This window comes from Ostreococcus tauri, assembly GCF_000214015.3.
Source record: "Ostreococcus tauri WGS project CAID00000000 data, contig chromosome 11, whole genome shotgun sequence".
NCBI classification, from domain to species: domain Eukaryota; kingdom Viridiplantae; phylum Chlorophyta; class Mamiellophyceae; order Mamiellales; family Bathycoccaceae; genus Ostreococcus; species Ostreococcus tauri.
In genome coordinates this window covers 309,287-330,187 of record NC_014436.2, presented here as the reverse complement: position 1 = coordinate 330,187, position 20,901 = coordinate 309,287, and the positions used below count along the sequence as shown (strand labels likewise).

General features: G+C 59.6%; 14 protein-coding genes across 14 annotated transcripts in view; 7 read left to right on the top strand and 7 right to left on the bottom strand.

Annotated features, from left to right (window-relative positions):
• Positions 1-214: 214 nt before the first annotated feature.
• OT_ostta11g01750 (Translation initiation factor SUI1) lies at positions 215-706 on the top strand (the record flags this gene model as incomplete). The annotated part of the gene is made up of 1 exon (XM_003081945.2): positions 215-706. One exon carries the CDS (start codon positions 215-217, stop codon positions 704-706), a length of 492 nt encoding a protein of 163 aa, XP_003081993.2.
• Positions 707-805: 99 nt separating this feature from the next.
• On the bottom strand, positions 806-1,843 carry OT_ostta11g01740 (D-isomer specific 2-hydroxyacid dehydrogenase,NAD-binding; the record flags this gene model as incomplete). The annotated part of the gene is made up of 1 exon (XM_003081944.2): positions 806-1,843. The coding sequence occupies one exon, from the start codon at positions 1,841-1,843 to the stop codon at positions 806-808; it is 1,038 nt and encodes a 345-aa protein (XP_003081992.2).
• Positions 1,844-1,990: 147 nt separating this feature from the next.
• OT_ostta11g01730 (Dcp1-like decapping) lies at positions 1,991-2,776 on the top strand (the record flags this gene model as incomplete). Its single annotated transcript, XM_003081942.1, has 1 exon — positions 1,991-2,776. One exon carries the CDS (start codon positions 1,991-1,993, stop codon positions 2,774-2,776), a length of 786 nt encoding a protein of 261 aa, XP_003081990.1.
• Positions 2,777-3,377: 601 nt separating this feature from the next.
• Positions 3,378-4,247, top strand: OT_ostta11g01720 (DNA recombination and repair protein Rad51,C-terminal; the record flags this gene model as incomplete). Its single annotated transcript, XM_003081941.2, has 1 exon — positions 3,378-4,247. The coding sequence occupies one exon, from the start codon at positions 3,378-3,380 to the stop codon at positions 4,245-4,247; it is 870 nt and encodes a 289-aa protein (XP_003081989.2).
• A 173-nt stretch (positions 4,248-4,420) lies between these two features.
• OT_ostta11g01710 (Pectin lyase fold) lies at positions 4,421-8,278 on the bottom strand (the record flags this gene model as incomplete). Its single annotated transcript, XM_003081940.2, has 1 exon — positions 4,421-8,278. One exon carries the CDS (start codon positions 8,276-8,278, stop codon positions 4,421-4,423), a length of 3,858 nt encoding a protein of 1,285 aa, XP_003081988.2.
• A 272-nt stretch (positions 8,279-8,550) lies between these two features.
• OT_ostta11g01700 (Pyridoxal phosphate-dependent transferase, major region, subdomain 2) lies at positions 8,551-9,867 on the bottom strand (the record flags this gene model as incomplete). Its single annotated transcript, XM_003081938.2, has 1 exon — positions 8,551-9,867. The coding sequence occupies one exon, from the start codon at positions 9,865-9,867 to the stop codon at positions 8,551-8,553; it is 1,317 nt and encodes a 438-aa protein (XP_003081986.2).
• Positions 9,868-9,952: 85 nt separating this feature from the next.
• OT_ostta11g01690 (DNA-repair protein, UmuC-like, N-terminal) lies at positions 9,953-11,740 on the top strand (the record flags this gene model as incomplete). Its single annotated transcript, XM_003081937.1, has 1 exon — positions 9,953-11,740. One exon carries the CDS (start codon positions 9,953-9,955, stop codon positions 11,738-11,740), a length of 1,788 nt encoding a protein of 595 aa, XP_003081985.1.
• A 135-nt stretch (positions 11,741-11,875) lies between these two features.
• On the bottom strand, positions 11,876-12,703 carry OT_ostta11g01680 (unnamed product; the record flags this gene model as incomplete). Its single annotated transcript, XM_003081936.2, has 1 exon — positions 11,876-12,703. The coding sequence occupies one exon, from the start codon at positions 12,701-12,703 to the stop codon at positions 11,876-11,878; it is 828 nt and encodes a 275-aa protein (XP_003081984.2).
• A 349-nt stretch (positions 12,704-13,052) lies between these two features.
• Positions 13,053-14,141, top strand: OT_ostta11g01670 (NADH:cytochrome b5 reductase (CBR); the record flags this gene model as incomplete). Its single annotated transcript, XM_003081933.2, has 1 exon — positions 13,053-14,141. One exon carries the CDS (start codon positions 13,053-13,055, stop codon positions 14,139-14,141), a length of 1,089 nt encoding a protein of 362 aa, XP_003081981.2.
• A 55-nt stretch (positions 14,142-14,196) lies between these two features.
• OT_ostta11g01660 (Ribosomal protein L4/L1e) lies at positions 14,197-15,192 on the bottom strand (the record flags this gene model as incomplete). The annotated part of the gene is made up of 1 exon (XM_022983009.1): positions 14,197-15,192. One exon carries the CDS (start codon positions 15,190-15,192, stop codon positions 14,197-14,199), a length of 996 nt encoding a protein of 331 aa, XP_022839947.1.
• Positions 15,193-15,685: 493 nt separating this feature from the next.
• Positions 15,686-15,961, top strand: OT_ostta11g01650 (unnamed product; the record flags this gene model as incomplete). Its single annotated transcript, XM_022983008.1, has 1 exon — positions 15,686-15,961. The coding sequence occupies one exon, from the start codon at positions 15,686-15,688 to the stop codon at positions 15,959-15,961; it is 276 nt and encodes a 91-aa protein (XP_022839946.1).
• Positions 15,962-16,338: 377 nt separating this feature from the next.
• OT_ostta11g01640 (Leucine rich repeat 4) lies at positions 16,339-17,251 on the bottom strand (the record flags this gene model as incomplete). Its single annotated transcript, XM_022983007.1, has 2 exons — positions 16,339-17,067; positions 17,243-17,251. The coding sequence occupies 2 exons, from the start codon at positions 17,249-17,251 to the stop codon at positions 16,339-16,341; spliced, it is 738 nt and encodes a 245-aa protein (XP_022839945.1).
• Positions 17,252-17,584: 333 nt separating this feature from the next.
• On the top strand, positions 17,585-19,726 carry OT_ostta11g01630 (Nucleotide-diphospho-sugar transferase; the record flags this gene model as incomplete). The annotated part of the gene is made up of 1 exon (XM_022983006.1): positions 17,585-19,726. The coding sequence occupies one exon, from the start codon at positions 17,585-17,587 to the stop codon at positions 19,724-19,726; it is 2,142 nt and encodes a 713-aa protein (XP_022839944.1).
• Positions 19,727-19,777: 51 nt separating this feature from the next.
• OT_ostta11g01620 (Thioredoxin-like fold) overlaps positions 19,778-20,901 on the bottom strand; it is a gene marked incomplete at both ends in the record, with an annotated part of 1,683 nt that continues 559 nt past the window's right edge. Inside the window, one exon of the mRNA XM_022983005.1 lies at positions 19,778-20,901. This exon is cut by the window's right edge and continues 559 nt beyond it. Within this exon, the coding sequence (XP_022839943.1) occupies positions 19,778-20,901 (1,124 nt within the window).

Genomic DNA, 20,901 nt, shown 5'->3' with positions numbered 1-20,901 from the left:
GTCCTCGATCGCGCCGCGCGTCGTCGCATCGCCGCCGCGCGTCGACCGCACGGACGCGTCGTCGTCCGTCGGCATGATGCGCGCTCGAGCGCGTCGCGCGGGCGTCGCGTCGACGACTGCGGCGGCGCGAGCGGTGTGTTTTTCGTTTTTCTGAAGAAACATTCTTCACGCCGCAGACGACGACGCGCAGACGAGGCGTTCGGGCGCGCTCGCGATGGACCCGATCGAGGTGGAGTACTGCTCCACGTGCACGTGCCCTTTGGAGTACTGCGAAAACGTCGCGTGTGCGCGCGGGGCGGCGGAGAAGTTGAGCGATGTGAAGTTAGAAGAAAAAGCGTCGAGCGAACAGGCGACGACGACGACGAGCGAGACGGGCGGCGACGCGAGCGAAGACGGTACGAAGACGAAGAGCGGTAAGAAGTCAAAGTCCAAGGCGAAGGAGGTGGTGATCACGCGCATGTCGAGGAACAGAAGGAAGATGATCACGAACGTCGCGGGGTTGGAAAAGTTTGACGTGGACCTGAAGGAGGCGAGCAAGGCGTTCGGGAAGAAGTTCGCGTGCGGATGCAGCGTCACCAAGGGGGCGACGGGGAAGGATGAACTGGATTTGCAAGGGGATTACTCGGAGCAGCTCGGGGAGCTGATCGTGAAGACGTACGATGTGAGCGCGGAGGACTTGCGGTTTGTTGACAAATCCAAGTTTTAGGACAGGTCTGGAAGATTGATATTGCAACACAACAAGAGCCCCCATCGAGGCTATTACTCAAATCCACAATATTCATTTACTACGCGATGCTTGTGATTACTAGTACCCGAGAGATTTATCGACGACGTTGGTGAACGGCGCACCGGTGGCGAACTGCTCGGCGTGCTTGACGAAGCAGTCCATTGCCAAGTCGTGGTAATCGTCCGTCAAATCCGCGCAGTGGAAACTCATGAGCACATTTTCCATCTCGTAGAAGGGGTGATTTTTCGGCAGCGGCTCGACCGCGAATACGTCAAGAGCGGCACCGGCGATCGTCTTAGACTTCAACGCCTCGACGAGCGCCGGCTCGTCAACCGTGGACCCGCGACCGAGGTTCACGATCACGGCGCTGTTCTTCATTGCCCCCAAAACGCCGGCATCGATGAAATTCTTCGTCTCATCAGTTGAAGGCAGCGCGACGATGACGTAGTCCGCGTCGCTCACCGCTTCCTTGATCGCGTTGAACGCCAAGACTTTCTCTACCGAATCGTCGTTCGGCGACGTCTTCTCAGGAAACCGTCTCACCGCGCTCACGCGCATCCCCATCGCCTTCGCCCTTCGCGCGACGTGCTGTCCGATATCCCCGTATCCCACGACGCACATCCTCTTCCCCTCGATCATCCCGACCGTTCTCCGAATCCACTTACCCTCTCTCTGCGCGTTCCGAAAAATATCCACCCCCTTCGCGAAGTGCATGCACGCGAACACCCCCCACTCCCCCAGGCTCGCGCTGAACGCCCCCCGCCCGTTCGTCATCACGCTCGAATGTTCCCGCAGCGCCGGTATCGCCAACAAATGATCCACACCCGCGCTTCCGCTGTGCGTCCACGTCTTTCGCTCGAGCACGCGCGCGTCCTTCGCGAACCCCTCCGTCAGCTCCCTATTCGCGAACCACCACAGCATCGCGATCGACCCACCTCGTCCATCGCTCAGCACGCGTTCGAAATCCTCGCGCGCGCTTCCGACGGTGACGCTCGCGAACGCCCCGTCCGCGCATTCCCGTTCGATCCTCCGCAGCGTGTTCGACCCCCGCAAGGCCTCGCTCGTCACCACGCACAGATGCGCGGGCGCCCGCGGGGGCGCCCCAGCGGTCGCCATCTCTCTCGCCCGCGCGATGGCGCTCGACGCGGCGACGCGCGCGCGGAGCGTTCGCGCGCACGCGGCGAGCATGAAGTGCGGATGCGGAGACACGCGTGCGATCGACGACGCGTCGACACAGATCGACGCGCGTGCCGTCGAGCGACGATGCCGCCGCGAACGGTGAAGCCGAGGGAGGCGGAGACGCGAGCGAGCGCACCGGTGGACGCGCACGCGGAGATGAATTTGACGGTGCTGCGAGCGTCGGACGCGTCGATCGAATCCATCGTCGCGCAGTCCAAGCACTGCGTGCTGTATGGATTCGACGTGAACTCCCGATCGTGGGTGCGAAAGAGCGTGGAGGGTGCGCTGTTCGTCGTGCGACGATCGAGCGCGCCGCGCGATGCGTTCGTGGTGCTGAACAGAGCCGGGAGCGAGAACTTTACGCGGGAGATCGGCGGCGAGGCGTTTGAGCTCGAGCGGTCGCCTCCGTACCTCATGTATCGAGTTGGAAGAGAGGTGCACGGGATATGGTTTCACGACGAAAGTGAGTGCGAAACGATGTGTGAAGCGTTCGAGCGGGTGATGTCTGGGTCGAGCGTTGGTTCGGTGAGCGCGGGCGGTTCGATCGACGAACGGGCGACGAGCGATTCTCTGAGCGCGTTGTTCGCGTCTGCGAGCGTGAGCGGAGGCGAGAATCCAAAGAGAGACGTGAAGGCAAGCGTCGTGAATGGATCGAACGGTACTACGGTCCCGCGCGTGTTACAGCCACCGCGTAAGGTTATGGGGACGTCCACGGAGGCGCCACGCGCGACGCGATCGAAATCGGCGTCAGTGGCGACAACCGCCATGGCGGTCGTCAAACCCGCCGCCGTGCGCGCAGCCTTACTAGAACTCATTGAGGACGACACATTCATCGATCGCATCACCAAGGCGATCGCGAGACACTCGTAGGATTGAAACGACACCGTTGGAACCATTCGCCTTTGTTGCGCGCCAATCGATTCGCGGCGCCGCTGACCGCACAACTCGACGCTCAATCTTCGTCGAGCAAAAAGTCCGTGCACGCCGACGACGAACGCGAACGAACGCACGCATATCCTGAGACCGCTTGAAGTGGATACCGCACAAGTCACGCGCGCGGGGAAGGAAGAAGAACGCGCGCGGGGAAGGCAAACGAGGCACCCGTACTCTGTACGAGCGCAGTGAAGCATGTCCGCAACCGCGACGAAGCGTAAAAAGGCGGCCGAGGCCGAGGCGGAGCCGATGTACGTTGTATTTAAATCGTCTGTTCAAATTCGTTCCGGTGCGGGTGCGGGAGCGGGTGAAGATTGGGCGACGTGCGGCAAATGCGCGCGTCACGCGCCCCGAGACTGACGCCGCGTTGCTTGCAAATACCGCTCGTAGGGTGAACGTGGACGAAGACGCCGGCGCCGTGTTTACGGACGAGCAATCTACGATTTTGCTCATCGACGAGCTGCAGCAAGCGGGGATCTCGGCCACGGATGTAAACAAACTCAAGGCGGCTGGTTTCTCTACGATTCGACAGCTCGTAATGTTTCCGCGCAAGAATATCGTAGCTGTCAAGGGATTCTCCGACGCCAAGGCGGATAAAGTCCTGGAGAGCGCGCTGAAAATGCTACCAGAGAGTGAATCAGGCGGCTTTATTACCGCAGCCGAGGATTGCGAGCGGCGAAAGGGCGTCTTGCACATCACGTGTGGCGCTGCGGCTGTCGACGCAATTCTGAACGGGGGATTTGAGACGCGAGCCATCACGGAGATATTCGGCGAATGGCGGTGCGGAAAGACGCAAATTTGTCACACTTTAGCCGTTACGACGCAAATGCCGATCGAAATGGGCGGAGGCTGTTCGAAAGTTGCGTGGATCGACACCGAAAATACGTTTCGAAGTGATCGTCTAGAGGCGATCGCTGACCGATTTGGTCTTGATCGCGACGCCGTGTTATCAAATGTCATGGTGGCTCGTGTCGATACCGTGGATCAAATGATGCAAGCTCTGATTGCCATCGGTGCTAAGATGGCGGAAGAGCCTTTCAAGCTTTTGATTGTCGATAGCATTATGGCAATCTTCAGAGTCGACTACGTTGCGCGTGGGGAACTCTCAGAGCGTCAGCAAACCTTGAATCAGTTTCTCAGTCGTTTACGCAAGCTTGCGGAGGAGTTTAATGTCGCGGTTGTGCTCACAAATCAAGTGCAATCGGATCCTGGTGGTATGGCTTTCGCCGGAGTCGAGCCGAAGAAGCCAATCGGTGGTCATGTATTGGCACACGCGAGCACGATTCGTCTCCAAGTCCGCAAAGGGCGTGCCGAGGCTCGAGTGATAAAGGTCCTTCAAGGTCCGACGCTGAAGGAAGACGAGGCGGAGTTTCAGATCACGGAGGGTGGTGTGGCGGGAATGGAGTGATCGAGTTTGGTGTCCCAGAAGATCGGACGTTCATGGCTTTGCCGCACGGTGTGGAGCGCTGCACGAAGCGCGAGGAGGCGATGCGAAGAACGACTTTCCATGCGCGAGATAGATCGCCTAATTTTTATGAGATACATTCATTTGATTTTCAACTCTACTACGTGATCCTACGCTTACGTGTACGACAAGTAGTTACTATCATCTCCCCTGCAGAGACACTCTTGAACTCTAAACGGATTCGGGGCGTTGCAACAAGAATTGAGTCCTTGGTCGAGGCCCAGGACGCGCATCCTGTCGCAGTACAAGTCACGACCCTCCTTGTCAATTTGACCGCATCCGACGGGAGTCTTCTCCATCAGAAGCGAACAACCACACAAGTTGCGGAGGATGGAGTGGTACGTGTCAAACGTCAGCTCGTCCTCCTGTTGCGCCTCGGCGGGTGTCACCGGCATGTCTCTGCAACACGCGTTGTCTCGCCCCTCTTCCAAACACCACGTCTTCGTGCGCAAGCACTGACGGTGATACTGCATCAATCCATTCGTGATATTTAGCTCATTCTTCACCTTAAGCTGCTCAACAACATGGGCACGAGCGGCAGAACGCACTTCGTAACCAGACGTCTTCATTGACCAAAACCCGCCCCAACTGAGTCGCGCAACGACGAATGATTCGAACTTGATGAAATCCTCAAGAGGGAACGGTCTAGCGCCCTGCGGGATATCACTTCCCTTGACAGCGCACGAGGAGAACGGCATGTTGACGACGTAAAACTTACCACCGCAATCCGCAAGTTTTGATCCGAGCTGCGTCACTTCCTGCCTGGCGCGCTTCATCGCCGCAGCACCCGGAGCGGTGGACGTCGTCGCAGCGACAAGGAAGACACCCGCCAGAGCCGAGGCCGCTATAATATTGCGCCTTGTTCTCGTCGTCTTCATTTGTTCTGACTCTCTGTCCGCATTGATCAGCAAAGACGCGCGCTCCTCACCCTTTGAACGCTTGCTGAACCTCTCACCCGCAACAACAGCCGCTACGATCACGAAAGCGACTGCCATCGGCGCGATGATTTCGCTCGACTTGAATGCAGACTGCTTCTGCATTCCAAGCGCGGCAAGGAACGCCCGATCAAGATCAGGCCCGTAAGGACTATCGTCTTCATCGACGGATTGGTACGGATCGTACTCACGCACGTAGCGTTTTCTTGTGTTGGCACCGCGATCGTAAGACGCGGCGAGAGCCGCCTCGGGGGTGCTCGTGGAGGACTGCACATTCTGCACCAACTGCTGCGCTCTGTATGGTGAAAGATGGAATATCGTAGGACACGCTTTCGGCGGATTGTAACACGACGTCTCCAGGTCTTCAATTTCTGAGACATCTTCATCCGGATCATCCAAACTCATGGATGAGGCGTTTTGTTGTTCTATTCTCTCCAGCAAGAAATTGCTGAGCGGGTCCTTCATCGGAATGACGATTCGTCCACGCCTCAACCCTCCTTCAGGATCGATTCTCGGCGGCGCTGGCGGCATAGGCGGCGACGGTGGCTGCACCGTTCCTGGGTACGGCGGCGGCGGCGGTGGCGGGGACGGATTCGGCGGTGGTCTTGGTGCCTTTGGGGGTGGCGGATTTGGAATGTCCAAAGCGTCCGTGATGGCATCAGTCGCGTTGCGCACTTCGTCCGAGATAGCATGCGTTGCATTGTGAACCGCCTGTTGTTCTGTTCGAGCGATTTCATCCGTTGCCTCTCTCGTAGCGTTTGCGATAGCACTCACTGCTTCGTGCGTGGCGTCTCTAATTTCCTTGGCTTCATCAGCGGGGTAACCAGACCCGGGATATCCATTCGGGTAGCCCCTACGGCTCCCTGGGTATTTGTTCCCTGGGTATTTGTTCCCCGGGTATCCCCTCCTCGCCGGATAATTGTTCGCCGGATAATTGTTCGCCGGATAATTGTTCGCCGGATAATTGTTCGCCGGATAATTGTTCGCCGGATAATTGTTCGCCGGATAATTGTTCGCCGGATAATTGTTCGCTGGGTAGCCACTCGCTGGGTAGCCACTCGCTGGGTAGCCACTCGCTGGGTAGTTGTTACTCTTCGTCTGGCCGATCGGTGTCGCATCCGTATCTTCGCTCGCCGGGTAGCCAACATCCGATTCTTCCATTTCTTGCGTATTCTCTCCCAGCGTCGGGTCCTCTGACACTTCCCGATCCGCCTCTGTGTCATCCAAATACATTTCTTCATTCTCCGATTGTACCGACATATCTTCATCGTCCGCCTGTCCTAACGATAGAACTCGCGAGCGTACGCGCCTGTGCCGTCTCTTCGACCCCAGTCTCGCTTCGAGCTCCGTTCGTCCAGCGGGCGTGGTGTCCACCAACGCGGAGATGTTGCGGTCGAAGAGGCTTTGAGCGTACTCCTGATTGAGAGTAAACGTGAACACGTCTTCAGCCAAAGGATCGCGGAAGGTGATAAATGCCACATCACGACTTGTTTGCGTAAAAGTGACGTCTGTGTAAGACGAAGGCGCTGTGGAGATCAACATTTGTGTGATGTTCTTGTGAGGGATACCTCCCGCAGCTGACCATTCACTCTCAGCGACGGTTCCAATGTTGAAGTCCCCCAATAACTCGGCTACTTTGAGCAGAGAGCTGTCACTCACACCCGGCATGTCTGTCGCATCGACGCCCGTCGTCGTGGAGAGGATGCGGAAATCACCAGCGCTGACGTTCGCGAATACTGGCTCGCTCGCATCGATGACGGAAAAGCCAGCTTGCGTCCCGTTTACGAACCCGCCACCGCCGCTGACAAAGTTATTTAGGATCGTATCGTCGTCCGAAATCGTTGAGTTCAACATCGAAACATCGATATCGATCACTGACTTGCTCGACTGAGTCGCAAAGAACATATTATTCTTCATGATTAACCTCGAGGTGTCGGAAGTGCCGTCCGAGATCATGACCGAGTCCACCGTAGGAGACGCATGCATCGTGTTACTCATCACGACGAGGTACGGCGCATTCTTGAACTTCAGGTCAGGACCACCATTGAAAGCCAAGAGGTTTCCTTGCACTCGGATCTTCGAATCGAGGTCCGTCACTGAATCAAAATTCAAAGCGTTGGTCTCCAAGATGTTCCCAGTCGAGGCGTTTTCCGTGCGCTGGTACAAGTGGGACTCGACGTTCCAAATCACGTTCCCCTCGATGTCTAAGCGATATCCATCTTCCTCTACTTCCTGCGAAGCCTTCACGAACGTTCGTTTCACCGCGGCCACTTCACCTTTGAACCGATAAAATCCAATGCGGTAAAAAGCATTGTGCGCTATCCTCGTGTAGTAGGCGTCAACGACGTTCACCGCATTACTGTGCACATCGTGGCACGCGCAGTGCGAGATGTTGACATGTCGCGTATTTTCGCGCAATCTGAAGCACGTCTGTCCAATCTTAACCCGAGGTGACGGTTTGTCTCGCCACCAGTTGGCGGTCAAGACGGCTCTGAGCGGCACGTTGTACGCGCTCCCGTCCACGTCCAAGCTCTCAAAGTTGATATACTTGGCGCCTCGGAAATCGAACGCGACGCCGCTCTTGAAGAGAAATGTCGGTAAATTCCCATCGCTCCCTTTTAAGCCTTTAATCGTGATCGGATGCGTCGCGTTCCCTCTGACCAAGATCTCAGCCCCGATGAAGGTGTTGAGCCGATACTGCCCGCCTCGTACGCACAGGGTGTCCCCAGCCGTCAACGCGAGCTGCGCCTCTTCCAACGATCCAAACGGCACATCCGACGTCCCACCGCCCGAGGCCGCCTCTCCCGCGCCACCAACCTGCATGTAATAATCACACGCCGCGTCCGTCGGCGGCGTCTGCGCCCTCGCGCCCCGCGCGCTCAGCGCGCCCAGCGCGCACGTCACCGCGAGCGTCCAACGTCCACCCCTCGTCGAGCGCGACGCGCGAGATCGCATCTCCGTTCGTTCGCTCGACGTCTCCTCCGCTCTCGCGCCCGCTGATCTGCGCTCGACGTCGGCCGAGTGATCGTTTTCCATCATCGTCCGCGCGGGCGACGTCTTTCGAGCGATCTTCCGTCGCCGCGCCTCGACGACGACGACGCCGAGGGCGAACGATCGATGCGGAGAACGATCGAGGTCGACGTCGGTGCTCGGGACGCCGCTCGGCGCGTCTCGGCGACGGACGCGCGAGGATGTGCGCGCGTCGCGACGATGTGTCCTCGGGAGGGTGTTACGCACGTCAAAGGGTCCGCGTGTGAGACGATTGCGCGCGCGACGCGCGGACGGACGCCGAGGGGCGCGGAGGGATGGAATCACATCGAATCGAAGCTCGCGGGGAATTTACGACGTAAGGAGGTGGTCATCAACGCCACGGCCTCGCGGAGGTCGTCCATGGAACCGACGTAGGAGAGACGTAAGTGCTTCTCGCCTCGGACTCCGAAATCCGTTCCGGGTAAGAGGGCGACGCCGGCGTCCTCGAGGAGGTAATCGGCGAGCTCCTTGGCGGTGCAATCGTATGTGAACTCAGGAAAGACGTAGAAGGCGCCTTGGGGTTTCGGACATCGAATCCCAGGGATCGCGTTCAGGGCGTCAACGAGGTAGTCTCTTCGAGCGCGGTACTCCTCTCGCATGGCGCGAACAGAATCTTGAGGTCCCGTCAGCGCCTCAACGCCTGCGGCTTGGGTGAACGGTGCGACACATCCGACCGAGTGCACGGTGAGGAGTCGGATTCTCTCGGCGAGGGCTTTCGGGCAGCACATCCATCCGAGGCGCCATCCCGTCATGCAATACGTCTTCGAGAACCCGTCGACCAAAATCGTGCGCTCCTTCATCCCATCCAGGGCCGCGATGGAGAATATGTCCTCTAGTCCATCATCACTCTCGCTAGCTCCGTTTCCATCGTCATCGTATCGAAGCCTGGAATAAATTTCATCGCTCAGCACCCAGCAGTTGAACTTTTTCGCGAGCGCCGCGACGCGCTCGACGTCCGCCCGCGGCATCACCCCACCCGTGGGATTCCCCGGCGAATTAATCACGATCATCTTCGTCTTCTCGTTCACCGCTCGCTCGAGCGCGTCCATGTCGAAGCTCGAGCCATCGTTCGTGAGCGCGACCGGGACCCGCGTCCCGCCCGCCGTCGAAACCATCGCCGCGTACGTCGGAAACCCCGGATCGGGGTACACCACCTCATCGCCCTCGTCCACGATCGCGAGCGCGGGCAAGAACAACCCCGGTTTCGCCCCCGGACCGACGATCACCTCGTCGACGTCGTACGTCACCCCTCGCGTCCGCGCGACGTATCCGCGAACGGCCTCGCGCAGCGCCGCCGTCCCCGCCGGGGCGCTGTACCGCGTCTCCCCGCGCTCGATCGCCCCCACCCCCGCCTCGCACACGTTCTCCGGCGTCTCAAACTGCGGCTGGCCGATCTCCAACCGCACCACGCGCCGTCCGCGGCGTTCCAGCGCCCGCGCGGCGTCGCCCACCGCGTACGCGCCCTCGTCTCGCAGCTCTCGCACGCGCTTGGACGTCCCCGGGCTCGCCCGCGCGCGCGCCGATCGTCCTCCACCGCGCGCGCGCGCGGTGCGCCGTCCAATCGACCCCGCGCGCGCGGTGGACGCCGACGATCGCATCGACGCGGTCGTTACGCGATGGCAAAATCTGACGCCCGCATCTCCGCGCGCACACGCCGACGCGGACGCGCGCGCGCGCGCGCGCATGCGCGCCGACGTCAGAGTCGTCGCCCACCTCGACCTGGACGCGTTTTACTGCCAGGTGGAGCGCGCGGCGCACGGAATCGACGTCAACGTCCCGCTCGTCGTCGCGCAGTACGATCCATTCGAACGCGGTGGCGTGCGAACGCGTGACCAGGGCGCGCGACGGATCCTTCGGGATGGATTGGAGCGACACTCTCTCATCGCGGTGTCCTACGAGGCGCGCGCGCGTGGGGTGAAGCGGAACATGCGGGCGATCGACGCGCGGCGCCTGTGCGGCGACGGCGCGGTGGTGGTGCAGGTGCCGACGCGACGGAGTAAGGCGGATTTGACGGCGTACAGACGAGCGGGGGCGGCGGTGGCGAGAATACTGAGCCGGGGGGGGGTGATGGAGCGCGCGAGCATCGATGAGGCGTACTTAGATCTCACGGCGAACGCGCGAAGGACGCTCGCGGAGACGGAGTGGCGCGAGGTGTTGGCGACGGCGAGGAAGGCGCACGTCGCGGGCGCGGCGCCCATCGGGGGGAAGGGATTCGTGAGTAAGGCGAGTTTACGAGCTGGGTCCGCGGATGGGCCGCAAGCCGCCGTGGAGGCGTGCGCGGCGTCGACGAGTGGTGTCACGGATGAGAAGACGGAGAAAGAGTTGGAGAAAGAGACGGAGGCCGAACCCGTGGACGAGGAAGAGGAACGCATGCGAAATTACCGACCTCGTCCACCTGATGAGGCGTCACTGGCGTGGTGGGATCGCGAGGAGAGCGCGTGGGGAGAGACCGAGAAGCTCCTCGCGGCTGGTGCCTACATTTGCCACAATTTGAGAAAGGCGTGCGTGGACGAATTGGGGTACACATTGAGCGCGGGAATAGCCACGAACAAAATGCTCGCCAAGCTCACGAGCGGAATGAATAAACCGGCGTCGCAGACGGTGCTTTGCCCCGATCACACCGAGGCCTTGTTGGCAGAGCTGCCGATCGATCGAATTCGCGGTTTGGGCGCCAAGTTTGGTCGCGAACTCGTCGAAGGGCTCGACGTGAAGACGATCGGCGAGCTCGCACGCACACCCATTCGTAAGCTGGAGGAAATATGCGGCGAAGAACGAGCGCAGTGGGTGCGAAAGGTTTCACTCGGCCAGGACGATGATCCGGTGAAAGAGCGCGAGATGCCGAAGAGCATCGGCACTGGGAAAACGTTTCGAGGCGCTCTGGCAATTCGTTCGCTCGAGTCCGCGAAAAAATGGCTCGCCGAGCTCGCCGCCGAGCTCAACGATCGATGTGAAGACGATCGCGACGAGTGGAATCGCGAGCCCAAGCTCTTGACGCTCGGTCTGTCTTCGCCAGACGAGTTGAACACGAACAGCGGGCATTGTTCGCGACGGTGTCCGATGCGACTGGGCGCGGATGAGATCACCCAAGACGCCCTAGCGCTCATATCGAAATGGTCGAGCGGTCGATCGGACTGGTCGATCACCGGCATGTCCGTCTCGGCGTCGAATTTCGTGACCCTCGAGCGGGAGAGTGGCGACGTAGCAGAGATGTTGAAGAATGCGAAGTCAACAACAGGCTCAAGGCTCGCGACGCCGGCGGCAAGTCCGATCAAGGCGGATCAAATCGATGCCTCTGTGTTAGCCGAGCTGCCGGAAGAAATCCAACGCGAGATTCGAGCGTCGATGAGGGGTGAAACGAGTCACAGAGGCAACCGCGCAGCTGCCGGAAGCGCGCTCCTCGGCAAACGAAAAGGCGGCGTCGGCGCCGGTCAGAAAAACTCAATCACGAGCTACTTTGGGAAGAAGACGTGAGGGAAATCGAAACAAACACAAGATAGCACCGTCATGGTCGTGTTTGTCGTACTGTCTCCTCTACACACTAGCTACATTTACAACATAGGATTCTAACTAGCTGGCTGCTTTTATCGCACATAAATTGTTACATTCTCAACGCGCCTTCTGATTCAACCACGCGGGCTCCTCGGCGCCGCTGAAGTACAAATTAAACTCACCCTTACCCAAGCGTTCGATTGCCTCGATCGTTTCCGCCTCGTACCTCGGTGACGGCGGTGCGTCCGAGGTGAACAACTCGTTCGTCAACTCATTCGCGTGCAACACCGAGCGATAAAACTCCGTGTCATCGTCGTGCGTCGTGGCCCTGTACACCCCGATCAACCGCACATCACTCACGCTCTCTGGGATGAACTGTCGATAGTACCGAATCTTCCGCTTGGTCGATCGATCCAACATTGTGAGTTTTCGGTCAAAGTCTTGGTCCACGCGTTTCCCGCGCGTCACCGCGATCGCCTTCTCCGCCACCTCCGTCCCCGGGAACCACTCCTTTCGCAGCGCGTACCGCACAAATTCCAACCCGTACCACAGCGCTCGCGGATTCCCCTTTCCCTTGACCACGTCGCGGCTTCCGTAATCCCACACGAAGCACGCGCGGCCGAGCGCGAGGTCCAACAACAAACTCGAGTCCAGCTCCGTGATCACGCGCTCGACGTGCCCCGCCTCGAGCAGGGAGCTTTGAATTCGGCAGTAATCGTACCGTCGAACGTGCATGACGTCACGGATGAACGGTAAGGCCTCGACGCCGTTCTTCAGGTTGACGTAATGTCGAGCCGGCCGCCGGCGCGCTTCTTCATCTTCCCGTGTCGCGTCCGCGACGGTGCGTCGACGACACGTCGTTCGAGCCGCTCGAGGCGTGGGCGCCGACCATCCCGCGCGGGTTCGCGACGTCGACGCGCGCGACGAGACCGCGCGGAGCTCCATCGCGCGCGCGTCTGGCGCCACGGCGCGACGCGTCGACGGCCGCGACGCTGCGTCTTACATATTTCATGAAAATAAACCCTAATAAGTCGAAAACGAGTTCATGTGAAAAAAACATTTTGATACGCTCAAAAAAGTTATTGTACACCATTCCGGGTTCGAACCGGAGACCTCTCGCGTGTGAGGCGAGCGTCATAACCAACTAGACCAACGGTGCGTTAACTATGCACAAAGCGGCAAAGGATGTATACTTGTTCTCCCGTTGGATGAGGTGTGGCGAAGATTACGGGTACTTTTGAAGCCGGACGCGCGCCGACGTCGGCGCGCGCCGTCGCGTCGCACGTCGACGACCATGGCGCCCGCGCGCGCGCCCGCGGGCGCGTTCACGCTCGGTGACGTCTTCGCGCTCCCCGATAGCCTGTTCGATGCGAAGACGGGTGCGTTGACGCTCCCAAAGTTCGGCACGAACGAGTTCGTGAACGTGGTCACCGTGAGTGGGATCTTCATGACGGTGATCTTAATCGTGCTCGACCTCGTGCTCGTTCGTTTCTTTTCTCCGGCACGTCGGGCGCGAATGGCTGCTCGACGACAGGTTCGCGAACGTAAGGCGGCGGCCGCGTCGGCGCCCAAGGCGCTGAACGCTGAATCTAAGGCGTCGGTCGAGCTGACGTTGGCCAAACGCGAGCAAATCTCTCCGGATACGGTGCGGCTGACGTTCGATTTACCGTCGAAATCGCACGTCTTGGGATTACCCACGGGACAACACGTGGGAATTTCATTCTTGGACGACGACGGGGCGCGACATGAGCGGCCGTACACGCCGACGAGCAGTGATTACGACTTTGGAGTGGTAGAGTTGGTGATCAAGGTGTACGCGCCGTGCGAAAAGTTCCCGCTCGGGGGAAAGGTGAGTCAATTCTTGGGGAAATTAAAGGTTGGTGATACAGCCACGTTCGCTGGGCCGAAGGGTATGAAGACGTACGAGGGCAATGGGGTGTTCAGCGTTCGTTTGTTGAAGTCGCAAGGGGGCGGTTTCGACCGGCGACGGTGCGCAAACGTCGGCATGATCGCGGGTGGATCCGGGATCACGCCCATGTTACAGGTCTCGCGGGCGATGTTAGGTGATGGTGATGACGTGAACATCAGTTTATTGTTCGCGAATCAGACGGAGGCGGACATTTTGTGTCGCGAGGAGATTGAGCGCGACGTCGAAAAGTACGGCGAGAGCAAGTTTCGCGCCGCTTACACGCTCGATAAGCCGCCGAAGGATTGGAAGCAATTTGGCGGGTTCATCACAAAGGAGATGATACAGAAAACTATGCCGCCACCGGGGAAGAAGACGCAAATTTTGATCTGCGGTCCGCCGCCCATGCTCAAGTTTGCAGTCTTGCCCGCGCTCGAGGAGCTGGGCTACACCAAGGACATGTACTTGACGTGGTGATGTGATATGATGCAACTAATTCGACATATTAAAGATTCGCAAACGATTCTAAACTCTACCTCCTGATCGGCTCGTCCAAGCGCCGAATGAGCTGCTCTAATCCGCTCTTGGTCATCACGAGCGTGCGCCGACGCAAAATACTGTACACGTTGGCGCCGATCTGCGGCAAGACCTCGACGTGCGGGAGGTTTCGAGACGAGATGCGAACAATCTCGTTTGGTGAATACGTTTCTTCGTCGTCGTCCTCTTCGCTCGTCTCCTCGAACTCACCGTCCACGATGAGCGTCGAGTGAAACTTACCGCCCGCCGCCAAGCCCATGTCCCCAGTCAACCTCTCGAGCGTCTCCTTCATCACGCGCGTTTTCGGCTCCATACCCGCGAATGAATCCACGATAACGATCTTGCCCTCCGCTGCGCGCGCGCTGAGCGCCACTTTGAGCCCCATGCGTCGAACCTTTTTCGGTAACGCGTACGCGTGCGAGCGCGGCACCGGTCCGTGGGCGACGCCTCCGCCGCGCATCTGCGGCGCGCGAAGCATCCCCACGCGCGCTCGCCCTTGTCCCTTTTGCGGTCGAGCCTTACGCGTCGTCCCCGACACCTCTCCCCTGGTCTTCGTCTTATGCGTCCCCGCCCGCGCCTTGGCTCGTTGCCACCGCACGACGCGATGCGCGACGTCCACTCGAAGCGGCTGATCGAATATCCGTCCCGGGAGCGTCGCCTCTCCCCGAACGCTCCCGTCCCACCCGTGCATCGGCACCACGACATCACGCGCACTCCCTTGCTCTTCCGGCACCGTCCATCGCACCGCCATCACCCCCTGATCGATCGCCGCGTCCGCGTCCTCGCCCGCGTCGCTCGCGTCCTCCGCCTCCGTCGAGGTCTTCGCCGCGCGCGTCGCGTCGCTCGCGAACGTCCGCGTGGCCCCGATCCCCATGTCCGCCATCACGAGCGATCGCATCGGTGGCGTCATCATCGTCGTCGGCGTCGTCCATCGCGTCCGTCCCGTCGTCGTCGTCGTCGTCGTCGTCGTCGTCGTCGTCGTCGTCGCCATCGCCATCCATCTCGCCGCCGCGATCGTTCGCCCCGTCGGCGCCGTCCACCGCGTCGGCGCCGCGGGTCGATCGAGACACCGACGCACGAGCGCGCGCGCGAACCGCGGCGGCATCGTCGACGCGCGCGCGCGCGAGCGTCGCGCGGGGGACGAATGCGCGTCGCGCCGCGCGGCGTCGCGTGTGTGGTGCCACGGATGTTCTTACATAGTGTGTACGGCGACTGAATATGTGATGCGTCGCGTACTGTCCATACATGGCGTGTACGGCGACTGAATATTGGATGCGTCGCGTGCTGTCCATACATGGCGTACACGATGACTGAATACGTACACACCGCGTGTCACGCCCATACATGGCGTACACGGCGACTGAATACGCACAGCGTCGCCAGCCATCGCGCGCGACGCGGGGCCGTCGCGTCGGTCGACGCGCCGTGAGCGACGCGCGCGCGACATGGGCGGCGCCCTCACCGCGACCGCGATCGCGGAGACGATGTCGCTCACGGGCGCGAGCGGGGCGACGGCGGCGACGGGTGGAATCACGAGCGCGCTCGGCGCGGGGGCGACCGCGGTGGGCGAGAGCGTGAGCGCGCTCGGATCGTACACGATCGCGATCGGCTCGTACACGATGGCGGTCCCGGTGGTGGCGATCGCGGCCGTGGGTGTGGTCCTGGCGGGAATGGCGAGCTGGGTCCTGGCGCGGCGAGCGCGGGGGGGGGAGGAGGCGCAGCGATTGCTCGGCGGTTCGTACGGGAGCGATTTGGTGTGAGGACGCTACGGACGGCGGTGGCGACGACGATGGGTGCGGTGTACGCGTTGAGTTTTTTTTGTTGTAGTCCGAGCGCGCTCGATCTCGAGACGTCTTCGGGCGCTCGCGAGCGAGTCGCGGGCGGTGAATCCTTTGTAACACTATATGGACGCGCTGCGCTTTCGAGAGCGGAGCCTTCGCGCGTCGGGGCGTTTGAATCACCGATCTCGCGTGACGCGCGTGATGAGACGCGTGATGACACTACAAACAACAAAATCTAATCTGCAACGCGCGAAATGGCGAGAGAAGGGTGTTCACTTCGAGCTGCGACGCGCGCGAAGACGTCGAACCGCGAGGACGTCCGCGCGCGTACATTTTACCTTTCGACCGTGGATACCTTAGTTCTTCGCCTTCTTCGCCGGTGCCTCGTCGTCATCATCCTGGTCGTCGCTGTCTTCGTCTTCTACGATCAAATCATCTTCGTCGTCGTCGTCCTCGTCGTCGTCGTCGAACTCGTCGTCGTCGTCATCGTCCTCGAGCGGTTCGTCGCCGTAGAGGTCCTTGAGGCCCATTTCTTGGACGTCTTCGTCTTCGTCTTCGTCTTCGTCGTCTTCGTCGTCTTCGTCGTCTTCGTCTTCGTCTTCGTCGTCTTCGTCGTCTTCGTCGTCATCGTCGACTTCGTTCCCGAACTCGTCTCGGCCGTCCAACAGGTTTAACGTCGGGCAGAGCTTCATCACCTTTTCGTGATACGTCTCGTCTTCAGTCAGCGGGTTTGCCTCGAGCTCAAGAACCGTCAGCGTGAGCTTATCGCCCAAAACCTTGACGTCGTCCACGCTCGCGATCTTATTATTCGCCAGCGATAACTGCACGAGCTTTTCGCACCCGCCCAACGCGTCCAGACCGCTCGAGATTCGATTATCGTTCAGGCTTAAATCTTGCAGCGACGGCAACGCCGGGAACCCACTGAGCGTCGTCAACCCGCACGACGCGCAGCTCAGCGTCTTCAGATTCACGCACTTACTCAGGAGTTCGCCCTCAACCGCGGCGCACTTGAACTTTTCGTCGAGGTACATGGTCACAACCTTCTCCGGCGTCGTTCCCATCTCCGCGCACCATCGCTCGATCGCCTGCGCGTCATCGATCACACGTCCGTCGTCAGTCCTCGCGCGCATCGTCCGTTCGCGCCGCGCGCGCGCGCGGACGCGACGCGTCGTTCGAACGTGGATCCGAAACCAAACGTCATCCACGCCCGTCGCGATCTCTCCCGTCGCGATCTCTCTCGTCGCGCGAAGCGACGCGCACCGCGTCCATGATTCGCGCGCCGTCGTCTCGGCGTCGTCCTCGAGCGCGCGAACGAGGCGTCGTCGAGTGCGGCGCGCGGACGAAGCGACCATCGCGCGACGGCGTCGACGTGCGTCATCGCGCGACGCCATGCGCGCGAGCGCGTCGCGACGGTCGAGATGGGGCCGACGCGCGCTCGTCGCGGTGTGCGTCGCCTGGGCGGCGCGTTGGACGGCGACGCGGATCGACGCGCGCGGTGCGGGGACGACGCCGCGGATGTTGACGGTGCGTGATGATGAAATCGCGACGCGCGGGACGCGTTCTGCACGGTACGCGGCGGCGTCGGTGGACGAGAGGGCGGCGATGGAGGGAGGAGAGGTGGTTTCGTCGACCGAGGTCGGTGGCGGGCGGATGAACGAGGCGGGGGTGGACGCGGAGGCGACGCGCGAGGACGACGCGGGCGTCGTCGGGACGCCGAACGCGCGAGGGACGGTGATTCGACCGCCTCCGGGACCGGTGGCGATTGAACCGGAAGTTGAGAGCGTGGTGATTACGGATGCTCGGGAAATGGAGGATTTTGAGCTGTTGGATCCGCCGGTGAGCGCGGATACGAATCACGAGCACGCGACGGCGGATTCGGCGCGTCCTGGATGGATGAAGACGATGTGGAAGGCACGCGTGGACGCGCTCAGTGATGAGGAAAGAAATGAGCTGAATACGAAGATGGAGACCGTTCCCGAAGAGCTGAAAGCTATCGGGATCGAGGCAGGTGACGAGTTGTTTGTGACGTTTGGGACGGCGAGCGTGCAGGATTTCGTCTTCAACTGGGTCGCAGCGGCGAAAAAGTTGAATCTTAAGCCGATATTCGTCGGTGCGCTGGACGAAGAGATGCACGAGTTGTGTAAAAGAGCGAGCGTTCCGTCAATGCTTCTCACTGGACGGTCGGTGTTGCTGGACAGAGATGCGAAATTCATCACGGGCAGGAGCAAAGCGTTTAAGAAAATGGGCACCGTGAAAACAAAGTTCGTTCAAGACTTGCTTGATCTCGGGATCGCGCCCATTCTTAGCGACGCCGACGTGGTTTGGATGCGCGACCCCAGAGAGGTGTTCAACAATGGCACGTTCAAGTACGCGGATATCTTGATATCGAGCGACTGCATCGACACCGTGGGGGATCGCAAGGATGACAAGAGCTGTCTCCACGTGAACTTTAACACGGGCGTGTTGTACATCCGTCCCACGACACGCGCGAAGGAGTTCGTGGAAAAGTGGAAGCATAAAGTAGCGACGAGCGAAATCGCGTGGATGCGGGACCAGCCAGCGCTGAACTTGCTCGTTCGAGACGGTCATCCGCCGCTGGAAGTTGCGGTGAGGGTTCCGGCTGACAAGCGTGGACTTCCGGGATATCGCTCGCTCTTGTTCGCGGCGAACAACACGATCCGACTCGGCGTCTTACCTGTCGCACAGTTCTCCAACGGGCACACGTTTTTCGTGCAAGAACATCACGTGCATCACCCAGAGGATGGCGAACCGTACTCGGTGCACATGACGTACCAGTACGGAGACACTCACGACTACGCGTACGGCAAGCGCCAGCGCCTTCGACAGCACGGATTGTGGTACCTCGACGACGACGGTGACCACTGGAGTGATGGGAAGTATTTGACGATATCAACCAGCGGATCATGGAAGAAATTTGAGGGCAAAAGCACGATTGGTGTGGACGCAGAGGCGTACGCCACGGCGATATCACGTCACTTTGAAGAGGACTCGGTGCGACGAGTCACCGTGCGCAACGGACTGGCTCTCGCCAAGGCGTTGAATCGAACGCTCGTGCTCCCACCGGCGCGTTGCTACTGCGATAAGATTTGGAACACGCTCGCGGGCTGTCGCGCGCTCGGCGCCGAGACAGCGCATTTGCCGTTCTCCTGTCCCATGGATCACATCTACAATCTTGAGGGATTTTTGAAACTCGGCATCGAGTTTCGCGAAGCGGGATTCCTCGAAGACGAGCGGCTGAGCAAAATTATTCGCGAAGATGTCGTGCACGTGAAAGTTGGCGAAGACGCTCACGAAAATTCGGCCGATGTCGTGATTCCTCGTGGATTCACCACGAACGACGCCCTCAAAGCCTTAAAGCCCGTCTCGAAGCACGCCGTCATCATGTTCGACAAACTTGACGATGGGTCGCTGTGTGGTTTTGGCAGCGACCAAGAGGACCGAGATTTCGACGAGGCAGTAGAGCATGCTCTCATTCATGATCAGTACTTTTGCTTCCGCGAGGCGCACATCAAGCAGGGCAAGCCGAGGAGCGGTAGCGGCAACGACGGTAAGCCATGGGAGCCGAGAGTTGTGGAACGGCACTGCGGCGTCACCGAAGGCGAACAGCGCGGAAAAGCAAATCGCGGAGTTGTGAGTGAGATAATGAAGGATCCGATCGAGTGTTCGTGCGAGTGGGGCTACAAGAAGCCAACGCGTCTCTCACAAACGGAGTGCAAAATTTAAGCGCAGCGATCTTAGTACTAGTAATTCAATTTCAATAGCGTTCTAGTCGAATTAAATGACATGATAGCTCGGTTCTGGTTGGATCACAAAGATGGAGACGCGTCGACCGAAGCCTTTCAGATGTACGGACGCACGCGTGACATGCACGAGGCGCGTCGAGGCGCGCATTCGGGTCTCTTTGTCTATCACGATGGTACCGTCGGCGGCGTCCTCGGCCAATCTAGCGGCGAGAACGACTGGGACGCCGATGCAAGTTATCTCGCATTGATCACTCGAACTCACAACACAAGCGGTGCCAGTGTCGACAATGCCCGTGGATAGCCCACACGTAGCTCTCGTTTCCAAGTCTCGAAGAGCTATGATGATTTGTTGCGCACAGCGTACCGCTCGAGTCGCCGCCGCTCGTTTCTGCGCGTGCCCAAGACCGAATACGGACAAACACGCCGGACCGTTCTCGTCGACGACCGTTTGACGCACTGTTCCGTGGTTCTCAGAAACACAGCGACGGATGAGGATCGCGGTTGTTCGCATCCATTCAATGTGGTCAATTTCTCTTCGCGCTGGATCGAAACGAACAAACATGATAGTGCATTCCTCACTGACGGAATTCAACTCACTAGCATCGACTAGTCCCTCGTAAAACGCATTCAGTGCATGTCTAGGGACGTAATTCATTAGACTAGACGTGCACTCACGATGAAATCTATCGACGGCGCTGTTGGTCGATGTGAACGATGAGCTACCGGTTGCACGCGTGAGAATAACTCGACTCAACTTGTTCAAAATAACGTTCCCGGACTTCATTTCATTCTTCATCGCTCGCAGCTCATTGACGGCTTCTCCAGCCAATAGAACATCGCTTGCCATCTCGCGGGCACTTATGGGCAGCAGAACAACAGGCCCTGTGGAGATCATCAGTTTCAGTTGAACGTCCGTGAAGTCACTCAGCGTGCATCCGTGCACGTGGTTCAATATACTGTGAGCGCTGAAGTACGCGTGTCTAACTGCATCGAAGACGCGTTCGTCGGTTTCCGAAGTGCAGTCAACGAGCCAAGCAGCGAGCATCGCGTCGCCGAGGAAGGCGACTACCATACCATCGTACGCGCTCACGATATTAGCAAGTCTCGTGAAGTATTCAGCGAGCACAGTTCGCAAGAGCCTACCGTGAGACGCAG